The sequence below is a fragment of the Lolium rigidum genome, chromosome 2, assembly GCF_022539505.1.
Source record: "Lolium rigidum isolate FL_2022 chromosome 2, APGP_CSIRO_Lrig_0.1, whole genome shotgun sequence".
Taxonomy (NCBI): domain Eukaryota; kingdom Viridiplantae; phylum Streptophyta; class Magnoliopsida; order Poales; family Poaceae; genus Lolium; species Lolium rigidum.
The window spans coordinates 286,310,110-286,328,564 of NC_061509.1; the positions used below are offsets into that span (position 1 = coordinate 286,310,110).

The 18,455-nt window shown below is 43.7% G+C and overlaps 1 protein-coding gene across 1 annotated transcript; it reads right to left on the reverse strand.

The window, feature by feature from the left end:
• Positions 1-10,464: 10,464 nt before the first annotated feature.
• On the reverse strand, positions 10,465-11,554 carry LOC124689025. The gene has a single exon (XM_047222627.1). The coding sequence runs from the start codon at positions 11,479-11,481 to the stop codon at positions 11,008-11,010; it is 474 nt and encodes a 157-aa protein (XP_047078583.1). The 5' UTR covers positions 11,482-11,554; the 3' UTR covers positions 10,465-11,007.
• Positions 11,555-18,455: the final 6,901 nt, after the last annotated feature.

The following is an 18,455-nucleotide window of genomic DNA, read 5'->3' on the forward strand; positions in this document are numbered from 1 at the left end:
CGAGGAGGACAATAAATGAGTGGCTTAATCGCTATTATATGAGTGGCTTAAATGTTTTGGACACTGAATGTTTTTCTACTATAGAAGATGAGAACAATTATGCTTAGTTCTGTAAATGTCTATCGCATATACTTCCTCAATGTGAAGGTATTGCATTTTGTACTCATGAGACGCAGATTTATGGTATCCAGACCTTACACGTGTATACATCTGGTTCCATTATACCACGAATTGCTTAGTCTTCAAATTTACATATGTTATCATCTCCCACCTGATTTTTATCACCGTTATATACAATGTAATTCAGTGTGGATTCAACGGGATCGTGCGCCAAGGCGCACAACTAAATCTAGTACATATGATCTATGCCGGTCGGTAACAGGTGCCCTGCAAGAGCTAAGCTCAAGCGTTCTATCTTTCTCAAAAGAACCCAATCTGATCTTACAAAATAAACCGAGAGGTTCCAATCTACGCCTCCTTTTGCTCCCCTTCACCGGTAAATCCACTCACTCACTCTCGCCAGTACTCACTGAAGCATGTTATATTGCCATACATAAATCGTACCGGCACGTCTGGTTTGATCCACGACGCCAACACCTCTAATTCGGGAAAATATCTTGACCGAGCAGCTGCATGAGTCGGCTGGGACTCAGAGCGGCCGCCTTTCGCGTCACACTCGGACAGGCTCTCCTACTACTCGATCTCGTGCGGTCGTGCCTAACCCTTTTGTGATCTTCCATGAAAAATTTCAAGAATTTGTTTTATCGTATGTCGCTTCCACAAAAAAAGTGAAACCAGAATTGCACAATGAAATCCCGGGTACTTAATTATATTGCTCATCACATAATTTTGAATTTACGTTTGAAATTTCGTACGCAGATACCTACATACATCCTATACACGCATGATGTTGTCAAAATGCACTCACAGTATTGCTTCCTATGTCTTAGTCGATCAATGATTTGATTAATGCACCCGCAAAAAAATGACTTGATTAATGCGATGCTTAGCCAAAACCTTGGAGTCCTAACGTGAGAGGACACGACCATGACCATGACATGAGGTTTACTCACTGGCTTAAATATAGTACATTTAGTAATGTAGTGTATCAATCTCCGATGTTTAATATGGCTGAGAAGAACCTTAATTCAACCTGCATGCAGAATTTCTATCCTCATATTGTGTTAAAGTAAGAAAAATTTGAAACGAGGCAAAAGCTTTGCCTTTCATTGATATAGGAGAAAAGAGTTGGCCCGTTTATGAGGAAAACTAACCGAAAACCATTAGAGCATCTCCAGTCGCGTCCCCCAAATGAGCCGCGGACAAGAAATGGGGGAAAAAGTCGTCCAGTCGCGTCCCTCAAAGCTAATTAGCGCCTCATTTTGTGTCCGGCGTCCCCGGTAGAGACTCTATGCATAGAGTCTCTACCGGGGACGCCGGACACAAAATGAGTCGTCCACATGCATGCAGCCCCTAGTCCCCACATGCTTAGTCTCTTTCCCCACACTTTCTCTCACCTACTTTTCCCACATGGGGTGGTCCCCTCTATTAAAATGCATGCATCCGGACGCTGTTTGAGGACGCGGCGGGAAGGGTCTCTTTTTGTACAGATTTTTGGTCTCTTTTTGTCCGGCGCGGTCCCAAACGTGCCCCAAATCATTTGTGCCGGACGCTTTTTGAGGGACGCGACTGGAGATGCTCTTACAACACGACATCACACGATAGCCCCGAGGCTGCGCTCCACACGGGTCGACGACCAACCAGGTCGACACCACACCTCAACGCAACAGGCGGAGGCGACAGACCGGAGCCACCGCTCCAACTACCACGCCGGCCCCGAGGCCGCGCCCCGCCTGGCCGAAGACGAACCCGCCTCCGCCGAAAACCACCAAAACACTCTACAAGTCCCTTTGTCCGGTGGACATCCAAAGCGAGGCCCCAAGAGGCAAGCGATGCAAGAGCGCCGCCCACGCCCGATCCCGCGAGGGATCTAGGGTTTCCCCCGGAGAGCCTGAGCGGAGAACAAGAAACACCCGCTTCGACGACGCCTTCAAGAAGTATGCGGCGCCCACAGGCGTCACCGTCGTCGGTCCTGGACGGCCGCCAAGATAGAGCTTTCGCCCAGCGAAGAGTTCCAAGACCTCGCGCCCGCCAGCAAGGACCGGCACAAACCGCCACCTGCAACCGCTGAGCAACCTCCTGGCCAACCTGTAGCCGCCGACGCGCAGAGGGCAGCACAGCCCGAAGCCAACGGAGAACCGCTAAAGATCACCGTGGGCACCGCAGGAACACCACATAGAGGGGACGCCGACCAACACCGACACGGGGCTCAAGGACGAACGCCGAAGTCCGCAGACATGAACTCCCCGCACCATCCGAAGCCGCCACCGCACAGCCAACCCGGCCCATGACCATGGCAGCACCGCGCCACCCCAGCGCCATGACGGAGACGCCGCCAACGCCAACAGCGGCCGCGGCCCGCATGGCCCGATAGGACCAGATCGGGGCCCGCCCATCGCCGCAGCCAGCAGAAGCAGCACCGCCGCCATGGCCTTCGGCAGGCTCCTCCGCCCACGCGGCCATCCCAGCCGCCGCACTTTCCCACCACCACACCGTCGCGCCGCCCATCGCGGCCCAGATCAGGCCCGGATGGCCCGCCCTGCCCGCCAGCACCTTCAGCATCGCCACGACCCCGCACGGCCACCACGCGCCGTCCGCAGCCAGCCGCGCCCGTCGCCCTTCACCGCCGCGCCCGCCGTCCGTCGTCGCGCCCGCCGCCGTCGCCGCGCCCGAATGAGCTCCCTCTCACCAAGGACGCGGGAGGGAAAAACCGCCCCGCCGCCACCTTCCCCGGGGAGTGCGCGGCTTTGCCGGCCCCCCTCCGGCGGCGGCGAGGCAGGGGAGAGAGGGGGTGGGAACCTAGGGGCGGTGGCTAGGGTTCCCCCTGGTCGCCAGAGGAGGGCAACGCGGGGGGAGAGAGTTAGTTCTTCCCCGTGTTAAAGTATTGGATCACTCTCATAGTCACTTGCTTTGCTCAACTCGAATTAATTAGGTTAAAGTAGTGCTACCTGATCCATTGTCGCCGTACAGGTGTTCTAGCATGCTGCTCTAGGTGAAGAGATAAATAGTCTCCAAGTGTGAAGCACCTATACACGTACATGGATGGCAACATAGTCTACGGATAGTTGCTCCACCTAGCTCTTAGGCGTTATATGATTCATCGTTCCGATATGTATTTCGCCTATTTTTGTTTTATGTAACTTTGGTCACTTGAGACAACAAACGGCTGTGTGCATCCTGGTTATGCAGAGGCTGGATGTAATTGCTTCTTGAAGTAATAAAGCATCCTTTATCGAAAAAACACGTACAATTTATTCAGAATAACCAAATCAACGTCGAATTAACCTAGGCGATTGTATCTCTGCTGATTGAACACCCGTAAACCAAACTGTTAGTGTAAACCATACAAGTGGTCTGAGCAACATGCTTAACAAAATAACAAGGGTTTACTCCATGTGTAAACCATGCCATGGCCCTTGCAGCCTCAAATTGGACTCCCAAACCAAAAAACTTTCTTGTTGCCGGGACTACTTGCTTTCCTCCTCCATTCAGCAGCTTAACTGCAGATTACCGTCCAACGATCACGTCGCTTGCAGAGGCTTATCCAAAACAACTGCAATTTCCTGGAAATTATCAAAATCAGAAACCTATGAACCAGTGGACCCCTTGGTATAAAATACATCGCCGGCCGCTTGCAGCAGCTTGGGCCAGGGGCATGGCCATATGTGAAGCCAACAGTTAAGGTGGTGATCGCGATGTTAGCCTGGAGGAGTTAAGGAAACATGTTTTGGAAATGGACGCCAACATCTTACCGGCTAAGATTTTCCCTTGATACAGCTGTGGTGAAAAGAAAATTACGTGGTAGTTAGCTAGCTGGGCTGGGATCTCCTGTGCCAGCAACCAACAGCCAACATAGACTTAGCAGGTTAATTTTTCAACATTTTAATTTTTCCTTTTCTTGCTTTCCTTTTTTATTGGAATTGAATGAAACCAAGTTTTAGTTCGCTAAAGTAAACATGTGGAAAGAATGAGAAAGGTGAAACGGGGAAGGTTTATCTATTGGTGCTGTGATACGATCATCTGAATAGTTGCTTACGATTTTGGTGCTGTGATATGATCACCTGAAACTAATTTTGATGATCAAGTGCATGATCACGATTTCTTAAATATACTTTGCAAAAAATCAAAATACAAACATTCCCCAAGTACTCAGATTTAGCACTAGCTGCCAGGGGTAGAGGCATGCCAATCATGGCGTGTCGGATCATCCTTAAGGCAGCTAGCATATATTTACGGAGAGAACAAAGTAACCATGAAAACGCTTAGCTCAGAATAATTTAGACCAACGATCAAATATACAAAATCAACAGATGCATGGCACTCGTTTATTAGCTCTCCAAGAGCCATTTTCTCGAGCATATATTTGTACTGTCTGATGACTCAAGCTGCAGTATCTAAATTTGTGGCCACGCTAGACTTGATTCTGGCAGCTTTGCAGTTCTCGTCACATTGCCACACTGCTCAGAGTTTACACCGCCTAAATGCCCAGTTAATTAGATGTGCGTACGGCTAGTGTCTTGGCCATCCTAAATCCATCCATAGATTAAGCAAGAGATGAGTAATCAAAAGAATGTAGTGTAAACTGAACACATCTTGCAATCTCTCATAAGTAATCCAAAGAACATAAAGCAAATGTAAGAGTAGCCCAAAGAACATAAAGTAATATTTTGCATCCACATATATATAAACGTCGCGATCCAGTTTATTTGGTGACCGGATGGATTAATTATCATTGATCTTTTGTAGCATGGATTAAAATTAAATATCTCAACACCAAATTCATTCACGCGTGAATATCAACTGCTCTCCCTTCGCGAACACACACACGCTTGAAAATTCGCACGAGTTGTAGTGATCAAATTCAAATCGGTTAAGTAGTAGGTACGTGCTTGATATCGACTTTGATGCCCAGATACCCATTCCTATTGGATGCGAAGATATCAACCTTGATGACGTGCTTGATGGGTCTCCGGTTATCCGTTGCTCCTTCCCAATGATGTAGTTGGGTTTCGCTTTGGAAGCTTAAAAGAGTGGACTTTCAACCTCTCGGGGACAAAATGGCCGACAAAACATCTTACTTGGGACGGAAAGAACATCAATGCGGCTGGTTGTGGGGGGGGGGGGGGGGTGGTTCTAATCAAATCCATCCCCACCTCACAAGCAATCTTCCACCTCACGTCCCTCAACGTTCCACCATGTTGCTTCACTTTCATGAACAAGATTGAGCGTGCGTTCCTTTGGGCCGGCACGAGGACACGTCGTTTGTGGTGGCCTTGGTTCGAATGGCCAGACCCAACCAAGCTTTCGGTCGGCACGGACACTCCACGCAATGATGTTGACATGGATCTATTCTATGCCGTCACCACCATCACCATTGGGAACGGTAAAATTTCCGACTTTTGGAACTCTCCTTAAGTCAATGGGAAAAATCCTAAAGATACCGCACCTCTCATCTACATGGCTTTCACAAGAAAGAAGTGGAAAGTTAGCCAAGCCTTGTTCAACAACGTGTGGGTTTCTAAGATAAAGATGGATACCAATTTGACCTTGCAACACATCCATGAGTACATCCGGCTTTGGTGCAACTCAATGAAGTCCACCTCAACGAAGAGACCAATGACTCCATTTCTTGGAACCTCACTCCCAATGACAAATACTCCACGACCTCGTTATAAATCCACGATGTACTCATTGGTCTGAATCATCACCGTTCATCGAACCCACGACCAGATTGTCTCGATATTCAGATGTACTAGCCGTGTTGTGAGAAATGCAATCCATGGCGTAAAGAGGCGCCCGACATTATCATACAGGGGCGGAGCTAGAACTATTCATGGGTATTCAATGAATACCCAATATTTTTTGCAATTTTTTTTAGTATATAAGCTCCTATATGCATTTATATACATATGAGTGTTCTTCTGTACGTGTTAGACTCGTAAAAAATCGTGCTCTCCCGAGCCCTCCCGAGTCGGCCGTTCCAACCTGGGCCAGTATGGGCTTTCTCGGGGCATTTTCCAATACCGGCCCACCTCAGCTCCAGACCAGACTAGAGGGAAGACTGAAGAGGCATCGATCGACAGCCCCTACGCAAACCGCTCTTCGCTGTCATCGCCTTGCCCTGTCCGCTAGGATCACCGATCGATCTCAGCCGCCGGCCGCCCCCGTCGCCGTTTTGCGCGCCTGTGCCGCCAACCATCGCCGCTCGGCAGGCGCCCGCCTGCACGCCGGCCGTCCGCCACATTCTCTGCAGTGAACCCGCGAAAGGGACCGATTCTCCAGGTGATCAACTCAGTTCTGTATTCTGTGATTTTGCAAGTGATCCGATCCTTTTATTTTACCGTGAGTGATCCAATCCTAAAGTGGACGGTGACATCATTGCTCGCTTTCAAAAGGGAGGTCGTAGAGTTAAATAGTATGTTTTCTTTGAACTTGCAATGTAGTTTAATTATTCCAGACGCTGTCACTACTATCAACACTTTGTAATTCTGTTCTTGTTAGTGCGAATCTATATATATTATATTTTTTTGCTGGAATTTTTTTGCTTCGAATACCCAATATGAAAATCCTGGCTCCGCCACTGCTATCATAGCCATTCAAATCATGGAGTGAGGTGCAAGGAATCTTATAGTTGCACCCTTCATCATCGTTCATCGAACCCACGACCAGATTACCTCGATATTCAGATGTACTAGCCGTGTCATGAGAAATGCAATCCATGGCGTAAGAAGGAGCCCGACACTACTCAACCCTTTTCAGACTATTACACGTCTTTGTTTCTCTTATCTCATTAACAAAATTAACTACAATTACCTTGTCGTGTGGTACGTGATAAGCTACTCTCAAACAAACAAAAAACTAAAATTACCTATCGTATCAACCAAAAAAGTTCTTCAGTGATTATTCAACAATTTTTCATGCTATTTTTCTTTCAAGATATTCAAAAATATGCATACTAGTTTGACACAATATCTCAAAGTTTTTTCACAGATCATAAACAATATTCATACAAGTTTTGTATATGGTTCATACAAATTTCATACAACTTGTTTCATACAAATTTCCGTTCATAATAAGAAAAACTAATTTTTGATTGCATGCGACAATAGTTCAAATATCCTCCCCAAGTCCATATCAGATCCAAGCATATCTGTGCAATATTCGTCCAAATTTAATACAATATTTGATATAGGATTTCTTACAACAAAAGAAGCCTAGTGACAAATAATACTCATACTAGTTCTATACATATTTCTGCCAAGGATCATTCTTAATTCATTGAAATCAATAGAAATTTATCAAATATGTTTTGTGTCACTCAAGAATAACAACAGATCTACAATAAGATCCATAAAAAAATTGAAGTTATATACAAGATTCATACACTCTCTACCTAGAAAGAAGATATACATACTTCATAGAACAAACAAATAAACTAGATCTAGAACAAACAAATATGTTGTGTGGAAATAATATTCAGTATAGATTTTCAGAGAATATATTTTGGAATGAGAATAATTATGTGTCATAGAATAAATAATCCATATGTCCCGTTTTATAACTCTTGCGCATATCCCTAGGTCATAAATTAATCAATATAATACATGATATACATTATAAAACATATACCGTTCGAAACTTTACATGTTCTCCTTTCTAATGATATAATATTTCAATATATTATTTTTGTTACATTAATCAAAATGATGATCTAGAGATACACGACATGCCCTATAAATCGGGAGGGATGGAGTATATAATATGCTGTCCATGCAATTATGTGGGCCATCATGGTACTTTCAGTATTTAGTACAGAACATGCATACCTTGTAAATTTATTGAAATATCCATTGTAACATGTAAGAAATATTTGAACATGAGATAACTAGTAAAAACTAATATGTCAACAGTTTGTTCTAATTATACTCTAGATGATTCAATAAAAATCTTACCTAATCATACATTAGAAACCATTAGTAAGATAAATTTTCTATTTCGTGCACTTTAGATAGCTTTACCAAAATATATATACACTATATCTTTATGAAATTGTCAAAAATAATTCAATTTTTCTGTTAAAAATGCATTTTAAAGAAAACACAATGGAGGTTTATGTAAAGAAATACATTAAAAATTCCTAGCAAATAAAAATACATTTTACCTTTAGAAACACATTTATGTGGTTCACTCAGCCAAATAAGAAACCAAAAAATATAATAATTAATAATATAGCATGCAAAATTTATACAATCGTGAAGTATAAAAGTCAAGTACAAATTTTCATTATTTATGTTTGTCCTAGGCCTAAAATTTTCGTATACTTGCACCGATTGGGTTGGCTATGCCATTAGTAGGCATACACAAAAAATCTTTATATTTTTCATATAACTCAACTAAGGTCGTAACCGGTAGGCGTCGGGTGGTGTGCTCCCGATATGAAGTAGTGTAGGTTTTGTGTTGTCCGTGTTGTCATGCTAGCTCGCTGACACAAGTTCAGTCACGTGATTTTCTCAATGAAGTGAGCATAGCCAGAATCTTCAATGGAAAATAGATGAGGATACTTTCGCTTACCATGATGAAAACTACACCATGTCCATGTTGTTGGCCTCCGCCAAATTGTATGCTCCACCAACAAAAGTTTATTCTTTTGCATCGTGGTAAATTTTAATTTATTTTTTATTATGTAACCCCCAGGGTATACTACTCTTTAGCTTCACTATGACAAGTCATTTTCTCATTACTTTGGCTCTTTCATTTTCCATTTTTTTTATCTTACCCCCACCCCACCCCCCACCCCCCTCATCGGCAACTTACAACCGTCTTGGTGTTGTGTGCTATCCGGGTGGTAGAAGGAGATAGTGTTGCTCAGCTTGGGTTTTCAACTATCTTAATTCATGCAGAAGTCTTTTACACTTCACTAAGTTCTAGCTTTTCTACTCTCTCTCTCTCTCTCTCTCTCTCTCTCTCTCTCTCTCTCTCTCTCATGCTTCTTCAACTAGCTACATATCTACCCCAACCTAGTTAAGAGCTAATTTACACACATGTATACATTCTAGCTTATTGTGTAAACTTCAGCCGTGATATATGAACTTGCCCAAGATGTAAACATTAGCATACAAACTTGCGGAACTTGCTTCCGAGGATCACAACATATCAATGAAGTTTTGTCGTTGGGTTGTGCTTCTAAGATTCTTGCCCCTCATGAGACTTTTTTAGAATGTATGAAACTCCCGTTGAACTCTATGAATCTACTATGAATAGCGGCCCCTGTGTAAGATGACAAAGCCACTAGACGTTGACTTTGACTCTTATAGAGTGTTTCTAATGGGGTCATTGCAAAGTAGCATAACTAATGAAATGAGGCATGCCTGGATAACTAGAGAAACGTGGGTGCATATCCATTATGTAGCGGGTAAAAAACAATTGCATAATGGAAAACCAAAACTTATCCCGGGTGCATATCCCAGGTGCATATGCACCCGGTATGTATACAACACATTTCAAAAAGTTTATTAATTAAAAAAATCATATGTAGAGAGACATGTTCTATGTGCGCACGTAAAGTTTAAGATTAAACCAACAATTTTTATGCTCTGTGTAAAAAAGACAGAAAAAAAGTCTCGTCAAATGAACTATTTTAGCACCAAATTTTGTCTTATTTACATAGTACACAAAACATGTCGGGTTTTGCTGAAACAACTTTGTGAGCATGTAACATGTCAATACAATCGACAATGTTTTTAATATTTTTTAACATTTGAAAATATATTTAAAATGCATTTCAAATAAAAGATGCATATGCACTCGGGTGCAGATACACCCACCCCATTACATAACCAATTTTGTATAGAGATACCACTCCACTCCACTACAAGTGGCATGGCGGCAACTGGTGATATGTATTGGTGAGAGCGGCAACAGATTTCTGGCGAGGCAACTGAATTGGTTAAGTATGGCTTACCACAAGTCTACAACTAACAAGAAGCAGGTGCGTTATGTCAAAAAAAAAAAAAAAAAATGAACAGAAAAAAAAAGAACAGGCGATCGACGGACGGTCTCCCAGGCTCCCAGCTGTGTGCCATGTGCGCACGCCCACCAATCCCCCAACAATCTTCTTTCGCAAGTTTAAGATTTTGAGGATCCTTTTTGCACCAACAGTAAAAATACCACATATCTAGAGTAGAAATAAACAGTAAAAATATCACTAGCGGTGCAAAATCTCAGTTCATCGGTTGCATCGCAAATTTTTACAGAGATCTCTTCAGAAATTTCCCCACGTTTCCATGCTGGCGGCCTCGCCTGATCCGTCCGGCTTGCCGGCTGGGGGAAATCACGGGTGCCGCGTGACCGCAGGAGACGACGGCGAGACGCCAGTCATGCCACCCATGATCTCTGCGCTGCGTCGAGCTTATCCAAATTCCAAGACCGAAACGGGGGCGATCCATCGCCACACTCCAGACCAACACAAACAGAAGCAGAGAGTTGGTCGGGCAGCATACAATCATCCATGGTGGATAAGCTGCCCGCTCCACACGGGCCAGATCATCACACACATGTATATATCGAAATGTCTCCATTTAGTCACTCATGTATATATCCAAAACCATAGTTCCTTATACACATCGGAGAGGACGACGTCTATACAATCTTTATATACACTGCCAGTATGTATGTATCTACACTGGACGGGCTGATGATCAGGGCCGGGCCGATTCCGATTGGCTCCAAAACTCCAGTCTCCCAGCCTGATCCCACCGGCTTCAGATTACTTACAGAGATCCCGGTGAATTATTAGGGGAACTTCTCCCCAATTGTTCTTTACTATGCACAGTATGTACTTGTATCTCGCTGCTATGGAATGTCGACGACCTTGGCTGGTTGGTTTGTTCACTGGCGGTTGTTGCCGGCCCGGTCCCCGGCGAAGGAGACGGCGGAGAGGCGACTGGGCTGGGGGCGGGGCCGGAACCCTCCGGCGGCTCTCCTATGGTGCGGCGACTGCGTGGGCGGATTGATCGCCCTGCGTGCCAACATACGGCTACCCGCGCCGGAGCTGGTCGAGACGACGGCGGACGGCGGCGTAGTAGGCCTGGAGGCAGGCTTGCTATGGCCGTTTCCGGTTGGAGCCTCCTGTTTGCGCTCCTTGTGGAGGCTGCATCGGAACGAGCCCGGGTGGTTCGTTGGCGAACACATGCACGAGCGGCGGCACTTGACGGCGCCGGACGGCGCCGGCGGCGACGAGACGCTGACGGACTTGGCCGGCGAGCGGGCGGCGGAAAGCTTGACACGGTTGGGGGAGGCGGAGCGGTAGTTTGGAATTGACAGGACCGGTCCGCTGGGCCGAGTTGCAGCAGCTGACGCCATGAGAAATGAGGGAGCACGGGCAGTTGGAATCAGGTGAGTGAAGGGGAGCGGAGGTTTTGGTGTCGCTGTGGCAGTTTGCAGTGCGAGTGTAAAGTGAGATGGGCGGGGCTTGGTCTGTATATATAGCCACGTCAGGGGCATTTCGGTAGTTTTACACGATGTTTTTTTTTACATTGTTTCACACAATTTGTGGAGAGAGCATAAATCGGTGGGCAGCTGTGGCGTGGGCCCGGACGGCAGCACACGGGAACGGGTCCTAGATTCAGGTCAACCAAGGTCCACTCGAAAATATTCTTAGGTTCCACAAGCCAACTTCTTCTGAAAATTTCCTAGCAAAGTTCCAGTCAATTTCTTGCATCACAAACTAGATCTGAGTACTGAGTGACTGTATATTCTAGTACCTAAATAATAATGTTAAGTAGTTATGTTTTGAATCTTCCAATAGTAACATTCTCCTTGTCCCAGTTCATTGGTGATGTGCATCAATAAATCGTTAATTTCATCAACATAATAAAGGCTATACCGATTTTTTTATTTGAAAGTAAAACATATGAATTTTTTAATAATATTTATAATATATACCCTGTATTACGTTGGTCAAATTTATGACCTACAACATGCGCACGATCTATAGATCGGGACGGGGAGAGTAAACAAAATGCCACGTTGAACATCAACTCCCTACATTTGTACCGAATTATATGACGTTATAGATTACTAGAAGAGAGTGTTAGACCGTCTTATAAATTGGTACAATGAAAACTAGTACTTCCTCTATCGTACAAATGATGTTTCAACTTCGTCTCCGTTCTCATAATTTTTATCCCGATTTTGATATATCTAGACATATTTTATGAATAGATACGTTCGTATTTTAAGATTTTAAAAGAGAGGTAGTATCTAGTCGTCATGCATCTAAATCTATCTATCTATTATATACTAAAAGCAAAATACGGATATTTAAAATAGAGACACCATGCTAATCCATATTATCTTAATTATTTAAACAGTTAGATATATAATTAGTAGCTGAGATTAAAAGATAAAAAAGGTTACGTTCAACATTAATTATGTACAAACGAGGTAACAAACACGTAATATGTCACGCATGTAGGAAGCTAACCAAAAGCTGATTAATTTTGGCAAGCCCGGTCTCCATACGACACCACCTGCGCCTACAAAACAAAAGCAGCATAACTACCCGCTAGATTGAACTCGTGGTGGTAGCAAAGTAGTATGATCTGGTAGGGGATGAAAAATATGTCGGCTGGTCACTAGGTAAGGGAATTTTCAACGGGGCGACGTACTGCGCGCGCGGTGCAAACGCAACCGAAATATGCGGCAGGTATGCGTATCCGTGGACGCTGCGCGGTCGCACCGAGCGTCCGCTCACTTGTCCCATGGGCCCGCCTAGCAGCGACCCTAGCTTCAGCCGACGCCAATTTAAGCACAACAACCGGAGGGAAGGGCAACCGCCGGAGTGGCAACCGCGTTGATCGATGCGTGAACCGCCGGAATGGATCGCCAAACCGCCGTGGAAGAGCAACCGTAACACTCTTCGGTATATGCACCGTCATTAATCCCCGCTCAATAAGACCTCTGCATCTACGCTAGGATCTTCAACCGGCCTGCCATTCATCTCAAGCCATGATCAACCTATGTTTGCCGTCGGACACCAATAGCGAGGGGAAGCCGTCAGGATGGAGGCATTGGTGGGATAGAGCTGCCATGCAGAGCAGCTCTAGCTCTAGCTCCCCGCCGACGGACGGTGAGGAGGAGGGGCGGATGTCGTTGCCAAGGACGGCGAGGAGGAGGAGGGGGAGACCATCGCTAAGGACGACCAGGATGAGGAGGGGGACGCCTTGGCCACGATGGCCAGGACGAGAAGGAGGAAAAGGAAGAGGATTCAGATGCAAGGTGGACACGGCAAGAGGCAGAGGAGGTGGCCGAGGAGGCAGCGGCAGCAAAGAGGGAGGCAAGGGCCCGAGCGAGGGCCCGGGCGATGGCGCTGACGCAGCATCCGTTCATGAACGACGAAGACCACAATGACCAATCGTCGGAGGGGTACTCAAACTCATCGGACACGTCGACCGCCAGTACCTCTTCCCAGGAGGTGACGAGCAGGAAGCGCATTCGTGACGATGACCATACCCTCGACTAAACCGAGGCATACCTTGGACTAACCGGGATTGAAAAGCATATCCGGGAATGACAAACCCTGGCTCTCATCTCGGCATAGAAAAATAAGCAATTTTCATATTAAAGTAAAGATACATACACAATTGTTCAATTTCTAATCTAGAAGTTTCAATAAATATGGTTACATAGTTACGCAGTAGAAGTATTAAGATATTTGTTAGGTATCGTGCTTTAGATATTTCAACATAAATACAATATATTATATCCGATTCTTAAAAGATTCAAATCTATTTGTTTGTAAAATCCATTTTAAATATAGCATCACACAATTCATTATTAAGTTCACATACAATTGTGTAGTAATAATTAAACAAACCTTCAAGTAACATCTATCAACCTTTCTATTAGGCCAAATGTGAGAAATTTTGATAAAATATTATACCATGCGAAAAATAATTCAAAAAGTATAAAAATTTAGTACAAATTATATTTTTTGTAATTTTACCTTGGTAAAATAAAAATAGGATCTACATCCACTCTAAGGGATTGTTTGGATACGCAGTTTGTAGAATACTAGATGTATCTAAACGCGTTTACAACTCTAACAAATTAAAACTTTGTTTGGATCCTCTAACTAATTGTTGGATAAGTAAAATTTGGTTCTCGTAAACACCCGAAATCCGCGTTTTGTATGTTAGTTTAAATCTAGCTACTTGTATGTTTAAATTTCGCAGTTTGTGTGTTTAATTTGTTCGAACATGTTGCACTAATTTCAAAATATCGATTCTATCTAGAAATGTGAATATCTCAATTGTGTGAATATCTCTAGAGGAAATCAACCATACAAATGGTGTCTAGCATAGAAATCTATACATGTCTTCCTCTTCACTTGCCGGCCTTGGCGGATGAAATGCGTCGGGCCGCTGGGTTGCCCCCGCCACAAACTTATTAAGCTCTTAAAGTGATGTTAAATGTAGGGTTATTTTCTTGGCCGATACTTGGGGTATCTCAATGGAAATTGGTTATTCTGGTACTTAAGTAAATATATGTTGTCTCCTCGAATTTGTGTGTAAGCTAAAATCTATATGTACTACTTTATTAATATCACCACGTATAAAGGCACACCGCACACATAGTCAATGATATATTATTTTCTTATGGCAACAAAAAAATCTCCTAGAAATTATAGATGGTTAATGATATCTTCGGGACAAGTGATATTTTTCTGATATATCATTTTCTGGTGAATATAGAGCCATTCTAATTCGGATTTCGTAATGTATTTCAATAGAGTTATAATAGACAAATTTTGGCGTTGCCCTCGTATTTGCGAGGGCCGCCTTGCTAGTTTAGATAATATTAAAACATCCTTTATAAGATGGATAGAGTATTTATTTTGGTGCAACCGACCGAATCAGTACCTTACCTTTTTATACGGAAAGATAGAAATAATCGTACACTGTTACCAGGATCGAACGATTTCTCCTGTTATAAGGCTCACACTTTCTTCCGGTAAGTAGTTAGTGGCTAGGAATATGGCTTCGGTGTACCGAAAAACAACACTACGAATATATGGTTGGATTTTTTCCATGAGAAAGGCCTGGCGTGCAAGAGCATCTCAAAGAGAACCATATTCGGCTGCGGCAGGACAATTTCTAGCACGCCGTGCATGTGCCGATTCAGCTGGAATTTGGCAGCCATGCCGATCGGTTTCCGGTGTGCAGTGGTGCAGCCCACCAGTTGTCCCTTGTTACTGTGAGATAACCTGTTCCGTAACACCGAAAGGGAGGGCCTATGGAAATGGAGTTATCTTGGAACTTGACCAGTTATCTTGTCAAGTTGGCCATGTTAGAATCCTTTACTCCGTCGCTTGAAACGCGGCCGACCTCTGGTGGACGGTAGCATCGGCATCAGTCGCAAATGGCCATGTCCATCTGAGGTTCGGGGACGAAGAATTTTAGTTCGCGGAATGGTGTGTGGTGTGGAGTCCGCGTGAAGGAAGGGATCTTCCAACAGGCTCGATGGTGGCGCTCTCGCTTTCGGCGAGAAGGGTCGCACGAGCCAGTCGTGATCCTTATTCCAGATACGATGCTCTTGTCGCTGTTATGCTCTTGTTCGGCTTACCATCTTCACCTTGGCCGACGTATCGAATGGCGAACGTGGCCATCTCTTTCGCCGCCTATCCGCGTCTCTCTCGCTTTCTTTCTCTGGTTTGGGTTACTGTCTTTTGCTCTTCGTATCTTTACTGCAAACGATCTGAATCAACAAAATCTTCCTCAGAATCAGCGTCTGTTAAATGTTTAAGTAACCCCTGCATGCAAATTAGAGGCTACTCCATCCGTCCCACCAAAGCTTATGGCTTATATTTTTTTGAAAATTCAAATCAAGTAAGTTTAACCAAACTTTTAGAATAATCTACAACAAATATACTATTTTGTACATACTATATGAAAATATATTTTATTATCTATTTAATGATATTAATTTTTTATTTTACATATTAATGATTTTTGGTAAAAGCTAAGTTAAACTTGATATAGTTTGACTTTGTTAAAATAATATAAGCCTTAAATTTTAGGATGAACGTAGTACACCCTCTGTCCCAAAATGTAAGGCGTCTAAGGATTGGTTAAAAGTCAAAATTTACTAACTTTAACCAAATATTTAGAGAAAAATATTTACATCTATAATATCTAATGGGCACATTAAGAAAATATACCTTATGATGAATTTAATGATACTGATTTAGTATTGTAATATATATATTTTATATATAAATTTGATTAAACTGAAAAAATATTGACTTTTAACTAATCCTTAAGCGCCTTACATTTTGGGACGGATGGGAGTAAATTACAACTGTTTGGTGCACGGATCTTGGCCACATAAATGTATGCATGCCCGTATTTGTGGTGGGTTTCCATGATGTTTTGTTAGAGCATCTCCAACGGCTCAATGCAAATTGATCAAAATTATTCGTTTTTGTCTGGCTAGCTGGTTAGAATTTTGGTAAAATCCTAGCCCAATGTTACGAGGTAAAGTGACCAGCATGTCTGCACCGATGTATTCGTGTTCTAAACACTAGTGGAAAACATGGCTTTTGTGGCGGGTGGTAAGGGCATTTTATCGCGGGTGGCCATCCGCGACAAAAGAGGCGCGATAAAAGGTCCACCTTTTGACGCGGGTCGCTTACCACCAGCGACATATAGTCCACCACGTGGCAGGCGCGGGGCGCGCAGGGGAGAGGCCCTTTTGTCGCGGGCGGTATTACCACCCGCGACAAATGGCCCTCTACCGCACAACGCTGCTGCTTTAGGGTTTGAGGGGTGCAGCATCCCCCCCCCCCCCCACCGACCGCCTGTTATTTCATTTTTTTTCATTCGAAAATAAAAGTTGCATATATTTGTACGCTACTAGAAGTGTTACACGTTTATTCATTATATATATAGATCGATTAAACAAATATTGGAAGCAAAAGTCGATTCCCCTTACATGTAGATTCCCCTTACATATATATATACATGTAGCTCACGATCGACAAGCGGTACTAACGACCGTCTATTTGGAGGTAGAGCATCTATTTGGACTAAACAAGCCTTTGTTGTTTAGTACTTCTCTAACCAAAAGTCCCGCCAGTTCCTCCGCAATTCCTAGTAGGTGTTCCTTTGGTTGGAGTCTGTCCCGCATGAAGTCGACCTATATACGAAAATGAGATGAGTATGACTATATCAATCTTGATAACAAAATATTGACGATAATAAATAAAGTTGTGAATGTTATTGCTTACATTGGATTTATTTTTGTTCTGCTTCTCCGTGGTTAACATGCGAATGGACTCGCAAACGTAGTATCCACATATATTCGTCCCTTGTGGCTGCTGAGGGCACGGTACAGGAGTAAATGTTAGCTTCTCTGACCAGGTACCGTCCTTATGATGATTCTTGAAAGCTGTCCAAGCCCTGCCAGGCAAAAGAATGATTGAATGAGTGGATAATTAATTGATATCTCATGAAAGATATAACGCGGTGATGAAGGAAATTACACTTGGAGCAACTTCTGCAAGTCGCGGAACCCGTCCACGCCTCTACTCAGTGGGTCTCTTACTTCAACTATTTCCTTATCAGGTTGAATGTCTAGTAGAATCCAGTGGAAGCTGCACATGTTATGTATATACGTCAGGAATTACACTTAACCTCGAGTAAGAAAAATTGAATGTGCATAAAAGATTATTAAGACTCTCACTCGTAGTTGTAAGGAAACAATATTGAATCACAGAAATATTGCTCCCCCAAAAACCTTAGTAGGTTTCCCCCCGTTTCTTGGCCTTTATGCTTTACTGTTTCAACATGTATTTTATCTGGGTCAACAAACCCAATATTGATAATATTATTACTTTTGCATTCACTGATCTTCAGTCTGCATAATAGAACACATAAGATATAATGAGTATATGCAATGAAAACGAACATGAACTGAATGAAAATGAACTTATATGTAGTTAACAACTTACAAGCAATAGCAACTCATGAGAGATTTGTCGAGTGCTTCTAAATTGAATAACTGCCAAAGTTCATTCATCTCAATATGGATCTCCTCCTTTTGGTAGTAATATTCCCATGGTATACTCGCCACGACGTACCTTATGTTCTCCTTGCATGCATCAAGGTACCACTGATGCAAATTCCGCATATGTGTTGGCAGTTTATGCAGCTGCTCTCTGCTGAGCAAGTCGGCCCCGTAGACAAATTTAGGAGCTATATCAGCAGTGGGTAGTGCAGCATCTGCTGCAGACAGCAATTCCTCCACGGTAACTGAACAGGCAGCCGCTAGCTTTG

Bases quoted from the DNA above. Each gene is read 5' to 3' on its own strand.
- LOC124689025 (XM_047222627.1), bottom strand. From the start codon at position 11,481: ATGGCGTCAGCTGCTGCAACTCGGCCCAGCGGACCGGTCCTGTCAATT.